Source organism: Camellia sinensis, chromosome 5, assembly GCF_055761805.1.
Source record: "Camellia sinensis isolate YWXY chromosome 5, ASM5576180v1, whole genome shotgun sequence".
Lineage (NCBI taxonomy): Eukaryota > Viridiplantae > Streptophyta > Magnoliopsida > Ericales > Theaceae > Camellia > Camellia sinensis.
The window spans coordinates 156,465,459-156,475,436 of NC_138965.1; the positions used below are offsets into that span (position 1 = coordinate 156,465,459).

The 9,978-nt window shown below is 36.7% G+C and overlaps 2 protein-coding genes across 3 annotated transcripts; both read left to right on the forward strand.

Annotated features, from left to right (window-relative positions):
* The first annotated feature begins 67 nt into the window (after positions 1 to 67).
* Positions 68 to 2,642, forward strand: LOC145790247 (serine/threonine-protein phosphatase BSL1-like). The gene is made up of 3 exons (XM_082868034.1): positions 68 to 464; positions 1,326 to 1,410; positions 2,264 to 2,642. The coding sequence occupies exons 1-3, from the start codon at positions 262 to 264 to the stop codon at positions 2,318 to 2,320; spliced, it is 345 nt and encodes a 114-aa protein (XP_082724160.1). The 5' UTR covers positions 68 to 261; the 3' UTR covers positions 2,321 to 2,642.
* A 2,139-nt stretch (positions 2,643 to 4,781) lies between these two features.
* LOC114320088 (uncharacterized) lies at positions 4,782 to 7,772 on the forward strand. 2 transcript variants are annotated; one of them, XM_082867848.1, is made up of 3 exons: positions 4,782 to 5,413; positions 6,196 to 6,251; positions 6,738 to 7,772. In XM_082867848.1, the coding sequence occupies exon 3, from the start codon at positions 6,930 to 6,932 to the stop codon at positions 7,506 to 7,508; it is 579 nt and encodes a 192-aa protein (XP_082723974.1). In that variant the 5' UTR covers positions 4,782 to 5,413; positions 6,196 to 6,251; positions 6,738 to 6,929; the 3' UTR covers positions 7,509 to 7,772. The 2 variants fall into 2 exon arrangements, with proteins under 2 accessions (XP_082723974.1, XP_082723975.1); XM_082867849.1 differs by having other exon boundaries at positions 6,741 to 7,772.
* Positions 7,773 to 9,978: the final 2,206 nt, after the last annotated feature.

Sequence of the window (9,978 nt, forward strand, 5' to 3'; positions counted from 1 at the left end):
AATCGCCAAATCGTCTCTGCTTCCTGAGACCGCTCGATCAAGCTGTGGAACACTTTGGGTGAGTGCAAGTACACGATTTAGGATGGTGATTGAAACTCGATTGGGTTAGTTGTGTTCGATTTAGCCCTAATAATCTTCAGCCTAGGATTGTGTCTTCGTCTTAGGATCGGACTGTGAAGATTTGGAATTTGACCAATTGTAAGATTAGGGCTTCGCTTGCTGGGCATTCTGGGTATGTGAATAAGGTGGCCGTGTCGCCCGATGGGTCGCTGTGTGCGAGTGGTGGGAAAGATGGGGTTATTTTGTTGTGGGATCTGGCTGAGGGAAAGAAGCTTTACTCACACGATTCGTGTTCTACAACTTAGGGCTCCTATCAAGATATTTGGTGATTTGCATGGGCAATTTGGGGATCTTATGCGACTATTTGATGAGTATGGCTCACCTTCAACTGCTGGGGACATAGCGTAAGTGTTTTTGTTCGTAGATTATGTTTCATTTTTTGACATTTTATTCCAATATTGTTTCCATCCTTTAACAAAGAGTTCATCATTGGCCCTAACTTCTTCTAATGTTTCAGAGGCAAACATTAGCCTCTGTAACTTGTTTTATGTGTTTTTGTTTTTATATTGAAATTTTGACAAATCTGTGCCTTGATCACATATTGCGTGGATACATTTTTTAAGTTATTGGTGTAAGAATCAGTATGGCATTGCCACGGCCTGGTGTTTGGTTAGACTTGAGATGTGATGCAAACAATCAAAAGTTAAATAGGATTGAATATGTAAAAAGCATTCATTGAAACCAAGCAATAGTCAAAAGTATAGACCGGAACCACCTGAGGGTGGTGGACTGATGGTGGCTTCTTTGATTCGAATATTTCTTCATCGAGGAGCTTGATCAGGTGGCCTGATGGTGGTTTCTTTGATTTGAATATTACTTCTTGTGAAGCTTGATTTGAATTTTGAAAATCTATGATACTTTTCAGACCCTGTTTTGTACTGGGTACTGTGAATTGAGTCCAAGGTACAATAATATGAGGCAACATATGATTTTGGCTAGATGCAGGGTCTTTTTATTATGCATAAAATGCTAGAAATAATTGTTGTTTATTGTCATGTTTCCATGGGCATTCCCATGGAACTACATTTTTCTATTGCTCTTGCAGGTCTACTGTCTGCGTATTATGTTTTTTTCTTTAATGAAAGTGATTACTTCTGTTTGGCTTTTTTAAAGCATGTTCTAGGTCCTTCAGTGAGATTATGCAATTACTAGCAATTTTTTTCCCACCCTTTTATCATGATGCTAATTTCATGTATGACTATCAGATATATCGATTATCTCTTCTTAGGAGACTATGTTGATCGGGGCCAGCACAGCTTGGAAACAATTACTCTTCTGCTATCTTTGAAGGTATAATACTCTTATTTGGCCTGTATGTTCTTCCTTAGTGGTTAATTATCTTAGGGCTCAAACATTTTCTTAAACTAAAACATGTTGGCTATGTTTCTGTCCATATTGATCGGTTGAACTAGAAACTTGTTACAAAGACCTAGAAGGGATCAGGTGAGTAGGTAGAAACTGATGAAAATGAACTGTTAACATGAATGATGTCGACTGTCCCAGTCAGTATTAAGTGTATGCTTAAGTAAGAGGATATGCTTGGAAACACAGTTACAAGTAACGCTTTTGAAATCTACATGGGATTGGTTAAACCTAGTTTGAGTAAGAGGATATGCTTCGTTTCTGTTTTTTGCCCCATTTTCTCTAGTTCAGATTAAACAAGAAGCTTAGAGCCTTTATGGTTTTTTTTTTATTGTTTTTGTCGTAATTTTCTCTGTGTGTGTGTGTGTGTGTGTGTGTGTTTTGTGTGTGTTTTGTGTGTGTGTGAAATCAAATAATGGGACTTTGCAACGTAGTTGTTTTCCTACTATTTGCATTTTCTTATAATTTTTAAGATTGAAATGTATACATCTAATTCAATGTTGAAGACTAATTCAATGTTGAAGACTGGATGTCTGAAAGAAAACTATGGATCAATTGAAGACTTTGGATCAATTCATATTGTCAACCTTTCACATGAATTAGTCTTCATATTGTCAACCTTTCATGAAAAACTAGTTTTCATATTGAATTGATCGAACCTTTCATGTTTGTTAACTTTACATGAATTAGTGATTGTCAACCTTTCACATGAATTAGTGATTGTTCGTTGCACTATGAACGTGTGTTAACTTTACATTTTACATTGATATTCCTATTCTAGGTCCTGTTTTGGAACTCTGAAGTTTGTCCAGTTGTGTTCAAGCTCAACTCCAGCTGACTGGTCCATATAAAGAAGATTATTTGTTTGTATTTAGTTTATCTAAATTGCTAATTGAACCAGTTCTATAATTATAGTTGTATATGTGTATGTATTGGGCCTTGAAAAGAGCAAGTTAGCAAAGAACTAGAAAGAGGAGGATTCCAACCAACCTCAAAACATGTTAGGAAGATAAGTAGATAGAAGATAATTCAATTTACTTTTTTAATGAAATTTTAGGTGGTTTTACCTTGTCTTTCCTTCATTGGATTTGAACTCTTATGAATATTTATGGTTTCTCCATCTGTTTAACAACTCCTCAAGCTTCCAAGGTTCCCTTTAACTTTCACATGTGTTTATGTGAGGATGAGGTAACCATTATTACAGCAAAAAAGAGAGAATATGATTGAACTACATGAATATTTTTCATGCATGTTTCTTTTTAAACAAAAGTATATATCTTCTGTGTCAAATTTTTGCAAATTCATTCTCCATCCCTCTGTCAGAATTTATGTTTCTTTGGTTAATAGTGTGTTTAAATTGAAGTTATACATAATTAAGGAAAGAAAGATGACAATGAAATCTATTTGGTGGTTGGGATTGCATAAAAAATAAAGTAACATAATTTGGAATTATTTTTACTGTGTGAAACAGTGGAAAACAAATGACATGATAGCCAATTTTGATGCACCATTCTAGAAAACATTTATTAAAATTTTCTTGAAAATATGTTTACTCAACAAAATATTTAAGATAGTTTTTGGTTTGATAATGGACATTAGAAGCAAGATCAACTTTAAAATAGTTGAGCAAAATCATCTCATGTGTTATCTTTATTTTGAAATAAGGCGTGCCATTTCTGACATAACATCAAGGGAGAAATTCCCTTTTTACTAAACTTGGACAGATTCTGACCCTTTGTGTGTGGATATCATAAAATATCATTCAAAACATAATAATAGCTATTGATACCCTTTTCTCATTGTCTTTTCTTTGGCTTTGGCCTTGGTTGCCTTCACCTTGCGGTGGCCGTAGCTTGCCTCGACCTAGTGATGGCAGATGTGATTGGTTGTTGCATAGGATTCAATACTAATAGTGATTGATTCCCTCACTTCCTCATGAACTCTTTTAATATGATCTGCAAAAGCCTAACTCAAGCTAGCCTCATGTTAAATGGTTACTAAATTAAGAACATGTTGATTTGTCTTTCATGCATTCTGCATTCTGCAAAGTGATGCAGTGGTAACATGTATGATGGATTGTCCGCTTATACAAAATATTTCCTATGGTCATAAGCAGAAATTTTGATTTGGTCATAAGCCCTAAACTCCATTGTCTCTATCTCGCTCTGTGTCTCGGTCCGCCCTCTCCCTCTCTGTGTTCTTTCTCTCAATCGGTGCCCACTCTCTCTAGCTCACCGAAGTCCCTCACCACCGTTGCTCACATCCGTCGCACATCGCCATCGCCCTCTGTCTTTCTCTCACACAAAGGGAGCGATTGCTGGGTATTCGCTGCTGTGGTTGTTGCTGGGTATTCGCCAAAAGCATACGTATGCATACGGTACCGTGATTTTTGCACTCTCGATCGTCGGTTGAAGACATTGTTTACTGGGCAAGGCTGGATTCTTCTTTCTACCTGGTCCTCTGTCGAACGGGTATCCAGAAAGATTTTTGGGAAATGTCTCTCCTGATGTTGTTGCAGAGAGTAGTGCCCTAATTCAAGAGTGTTTACGATCCATTCTGCACTCCAGGTTTTCATCCAGCCTTCCAAGTGCTCTAAAGGGTACATTGCTCATTCCTTTGTCTTTTCTATTTGATTCCTTTTATCTTTGTTTTCTTGTAAAAGAATCGTTGACAACAATTTTAATTACTAGAATCTGAACTGTAGTCTTGAAAGCCACTGTTGTGCAAACCTTAGCTTTATATGCCTTATTGTAATTTCTTGATCCACCATTTGCTCTTGTGGTTCAGCCTGCAAACCTAAGGAATTTTTAGGGTGCCTTGCATCAGTGGATGGCACTGACACTCTGTCCGCATCATGAGTTGGTTGGCTTTTTTGCGTGTATATATATATCCACAACATACATATTTTTGTGACTTTTGGCTGTTGATATATGGTAAGTGAAAGAGGGTGGAAATACTATAACCACAAATAATACGTCTTATGGTAATAAGATTCTACTAATGCAAGGTCAATAAACAATGTATATATTACATTTTTCATGTTGGTGAAGGCATGCTATCTTCATTTCTTTCATTTTTTTCTTACGTCTATTAGCCTTTACTTGCTTTGTACTTATATTGCTTTGAGTAATATCTATTCTTTCTTATTGTGATTGACTCGCTAGAATAACATTGCTTAGTTGGTGCCCATGGTGAAACAGGTAAAAGACTGTGATATCTGTGGTGATGCTGGTCGGGAGGATTTTCTTGCAACTTGTAGCAAGTGCAGTGATGGGGTAGAGCACACGTAAGTCATTTATGATTTGTCACTTAGACATTACTAGTGTTACTGTAGTTCATTTGGTATCTTCTCTTATTCGTTTCTTTGAAATGTGAACATTCACATTTTGTTTTATTTTCAATCAATCAGTTACTGCATGGGTGTTAGGATGGAAAAAGTTCCTGAAGGCAATTGGATGTGTGAAGATTGCTTGCTTCAGGAAGAAATTGAGAAACAGAAGCAAAATAAATTGGAAAAAGTAGGTAGGACTCCGCAAGGTCCATCCTCAAATAAAAACCTCCAAAATGCTGGAAATCTAAATACCAATATTAGAACTCGTGTGGAATTGGACGCTAAAGGCTCAGATGTTGAGAAAAGTAGACGAGACAAAGTTGGTTCAATTTCACGCATCTGTGCTAAGAGACCAGCGGGCAATTTAGAATTTGACTCTATTACGAAAAGAAGGGCTCTTGAAACGAGTGTTGGATCTCCAAGGATGTCCAACCCTTGCAAAAAAAAGTCCACTTTCTCAGGGTTCTCTGCATAAGAATGTGGATAATGTGAAAGTAAAACCGACGTGTCACGTATCTACTTTCAGTGACCGCTCACCCTCATCCATGATTTCTTTTTCTAATTCACCCAAGACTCGAACAAGTCGTCAGATTTCATGAGGTAATTTTCTAGCCTTCCAAATGATATTTTAGTGATTTTAGTGATTTTCATCCAGCCTTCCAATTGCATATGTTTCATGGAGCTAACATCTTTTTAATTTAGTGATTTTAAAAATTCTGGCTTCAATGGCTTCTCCACAATCAAAATGTGCATTTAAATGAATAATGCTCAGCAACTGTTGAGCATGGGAGTGTATTCTAGAGACCAAGAATAAGCAATAAATTCAGTTAATGATATTTTCGCTCATACTCCAATGAGGCCACATTCTAAATGCTATATATATGTACTAAGATAGGCATGCATATTAAATGGGCTCATGTTCAGACCTTGAAGTCCTCTCTTGATGAGCAAACTCTGGAATTGCAGGTTAAAATATAAGATAGGCATGCATATTTAATGTCAAGGAATCAACTCAATAAGCTTCAATCCCAACATACTATTGTGGGTATATGGATCAGGTTTTTGTAATCTATAGTACGTAAAGCCACCTCAGTCAAATTCAAGACAATCAAGACCTCTCACACAATTGTAGATTAACTCTCGGTAGAATTTTTTGGAAAACGTGGTGGCCAATAAATCACTTATGAATTTTTAAGTTAAAATCTCTTATAAACATGAAAAGCAGCAACATTAAGGAAATAAACTCATAATAAGACCAGAAACCAAGCTATATTTATTCACAAATCATCTTCATGTGAGTCCTATTAATCAACTTTCCAAACCCTGTTTTATTTTCACCAAAACTCTAGTGATTTTTTTTCATGTCTGTATTTCTCCTGCAGTGTCCAAGTCTGGAATAGTGGAAAGTCTCTTGTCATGGGCAGATTCTGGAATAGTGGTATGTTTTTATTCTTTTATTGCATTTTTATGCATTAATAAGAAGTTTAAAGTAGCACTTAATGATTTTTTCTGCATTTTGACTCTAGACCTTGGGTATTTCAATTCCAGAATTTCTATACATAAATATCTATAAATTTTCTGAAACTAAGGTGACTCATGCGTGGGCATGTGTGCATCCATCTATTCATTCCTGCAGTAATCTTTCCTATTCATTTTTTGATATGCACAGGTAAAGCATAGTAGAACATCATCCCCATCTTCTTATGAGAAGGATTTTTGTGAATTGGTAGATATATATACCAGAAAGAAAAGGCCTGATAAAAAGAAGCATAATGTGATGCTTATATACATGTATATATGCATGTGTGCATCCATTTATACATGTTTCTTCTAGTGACTCTAGTCACTTCATTTATCTTATTACTCTTCTAATTGTCCAATCCATGGTAAAGTGGGGATCTTTGAAAAATTATTCTCTTCTTAGCAGGTTGAAGAGCATAGACAAGGGATTGAGAGATTGATGTGGAAGGCCATGGATGAAAAATGTCGTGCTGATAATCTGTCTCAGTAGGTTGAAGAGCATAGACAAGGGATTGAGAGATTACGAAAGGAGATAGATGAACTTGTATCCTTGAGAAAGTTGGTTGAGGCTCCTGATGACCTGTCTGATAAATGTATGAATGATGTAACTGCAAAAGTGAAAGGTGGGTTTCCGGCAAGAAAAAGTAGTGCTGCTGAAGAAAGGAGACTTGCTGATATTGAACGAAAAAAGGTTGAGGAAAATCTTATTCAGTTGGAGAAGTTAAAGAGAGAAGCCGATGACGCAAGATCAAAATTGGTTTTGGAGACATTCAAGTCTGAAGAGGCAAACAAAAAGATTGAGGCAAAAAAGAAAAAGGTGATTACAGAGAAAAAACGTGCAGATTCAGAGATGGCCAAAGCAGAAGAGCTAAGGAAGTTTGCAGAAATTAATCAGAAGAAGGTCATGGATGAAAAGTGTCATGCAGATTATTTGTCTCAGCAGGTGGAAGAGCATAGACAAAGGATTGAGAGATTACAAAGGGATACAGATGAACTCGTACCCTTGAGAAAGTTCGTTGAGGCTCCTGATAAATGCATGAATGCTGAAGCTGCAGAAGTGAAAGGTGGGCTTCGAACGGAGATATTAGAGAGAGAAGCTGATGAGTCGAAGTTGGTTTTGGAGTACTTAAAGTCTGAACAGGTAAACAAAGGGCTCAAGGAAGAAAAACAATAGGTGATCAGAGAAAAAAAGCATGCAGATTCAGAGACAAGGAAAGCAGAAGAGCAGAGAAAGGTTGCAGAAACAAATAAGAAGGCGGCCATGGAAGAAAGACATTGTGCGAATCAGTTAGCTCAGCAATTAGAGGATAATAAGCGAAGAATAGAGGAACTACAGAAAGAGATATTGGAACTTGTGTCCTCTAGAACATTGGTTGAGGCTCCTGCTGTTCTGCCCGATAAAAATATGAATTCTGAAACTGCTATAATGAAGCTGCAGAGAAAAAAACTAAAGTTTAAAAAGAAGCAAGTAAAACATGCAAAAAAAGTTGCTGAGTTTGAAATATAACGTAATAATATACTACAACAAGAACTATGTTGCTTAAGGCAGGGTTTTGTTCAATTTTCGCATCGCCTGGATGTACTAAATAACTACTTCTCACAGCAGGGTGAAGGTAGTGATGACCTGGTAAAGGTCGGTTTCTCTTTTGCTTATTATTTATTTAAACTATCTGAACATACTCGAATTAAATTTTTGTTGATTATTTGATAGGTACAGTGATGTCATTTATCAATAATAGTCTATAGCATACAGGTTTCTAGTGTTTGTTATTGGACTATATTTTGGTTGAGTTTACTTAGAAGCAAGTTAATTGAAGTACATACTTATTTGACTGATGGCTGTTTAGCTTTTAATCTGATGGGTGAGTAATCCAATCAGGGCTTATGCTCTTATAATTCATCATGGACTTGCTTGTATTTGTATTTTAATAAATATTAGGAGATAGTTATTTGGTTGAAGATTATAAATAATGCTATTCATATGTAGCTGTTGTCAGTCAAGTTTTGTAGCCTGAGAATATATAGTTTCAACTTTAAATACTTGAGTTATGTGTTGAGTACTTATTCATCCTATTTTCTGTATTCTTTGCAAGTGATTAGATTTCGATATCTTATGCTTTTTTATTTTTTCTCCTTCCTTGAACCAGAGCATACACAAGTTTCTTCACATGGTATTTACTTAACTACTTGTCTAATTTTTGCAGACTGGCAACGCCTTTAATATTCCAAGCTTAAACTTGAGGAGGGAACGCTTCAGTAAAAAGCGGCGCAATAATGAGCTTGTAAAGCCTATTTGCACAGCTATGGATGCCTCTGATTTTATCAAGCAAACCATAGAATATTTGAGATTGCTTTCTCAATAACATTAATCTGAAGGGCAGATTTTGATTTTGAATCTTGCTCACCCCATGATTCCACATCAAATTGATCATCTTGTAACTCAACCTTTTGTTCCAATGGAGTTCTTAGTTCTACATTATGATGGATAGGTGAAGATACAGTGTCTTCTGCAATCTCAATATCATTAATCTTCTGGGCAGATTTTGACTCTGAATCTTGGTCATGTTGATCTGAAGACAATGGGACTGTGGTAGCATCAGCAATATGCATTTTTAGCTCTGCATTATGATGGGTAGGTGAAGATACAGTATCTTTTGCAATCTCAATAGCATTAATCTTCTGGGCAGATTTTGACTCTGAATCTTGGTCATGTTGATCTGAAGACAATGGGACTGTGGTAGCATCAGCAATATGCAGACTGTTTCTGGATGTTGCAACCGTAGAAGAGTCAATAACACTGTTGAGGAATTCTGAATTAGAATCATCACAAGAAATTGTATTGACAAAACAGAGTCCAAATTTGATGAAGCAACTGCCTGTTGATCCACCTCCTTTTCTGTGCAAGATTCTTGAAAATGCTCTGGGGAACATGCCTCATTGATTTCCATACCATTTTGATGTAAATCCTCGAGAATAGTAATAGATTCTTCTTGCAATTTTGTGGGACTGGTAGAAAAAGATTTGTTGTCGCCTTCATTATCATCACAATGCGAGCCAACAACAGCAGTAGCCACAATCACAACTTCCGAATGAACAGTTTCAGTTACTACATCATCTAAATGCACATCGGGAACTGGTGGAGGATTTGGAGATCTTTGAAAATCAAGTGAAAATTTAAGGCTGCTATCATCCTTTCCAATGATATCCATGTCAGTGGAGAATCCACCCGATTCTTCACAATCTGCTGCATTGGAAGCCACATCAAGATTTTTCTCTCTAGAATATGAAAAACCCACTTCTGCTGAATCAAGTTCATGTGGGGAAATATTTTCTGATATTCCTGAGAACTGATGCTTTGTAAAGCTAGTAGCCTCTAGATTGTCCACTGTCGGAGTTGAGCTAATTGCTCTCTCCTCGGGCATTGGAGGAGCATCATCTACTTTAGAAACTATGCCATCAGGCTTCATATCAGGATGACAAGTTTCCAGTTTTGGGAAGGCTGAATCAAGATGCTGCTCTTCTGCATGTGAAGCAACTGAATGTGGTCAGACAATCTGAATCTTGGAAGGAGAGTTTGGGAGGCAGAAAGTTCTAGCGTTTTTCTTAACAAGGTCACGAAGCTAAATTGTACAAGACTACTTGGC

Coding starts and splice junctions, on each gene's coding strand:
- LOC145790247 (XM_082868034.1), top strand. CDS start 262: ATGGGTCGCTGTGTGCGAGTGGTGGGAAAGATGGGGTTATTTTGTTGT. Junction 465..1,325: donor TCAACTGCTGGGGACATAGC/GTAAGTGTTTTT, acceptor TATGACTATCAG/ATATATCGATTATCTCTTCT. Junction 1,411..2,263: donor CTCTTCTGCTATCTTTGAAG/GTATAATACTCT, acceptor TTCCTATTCTAG/GTCCTGTTTTGGAACTCTGA.
- LOC114320088 (XM_082867848.1), top strand. CDS start 6,930: ATGAATGATGTAACTGCAAAAGTGAAAGGTGGGTTTCCGGCAAGAAAA.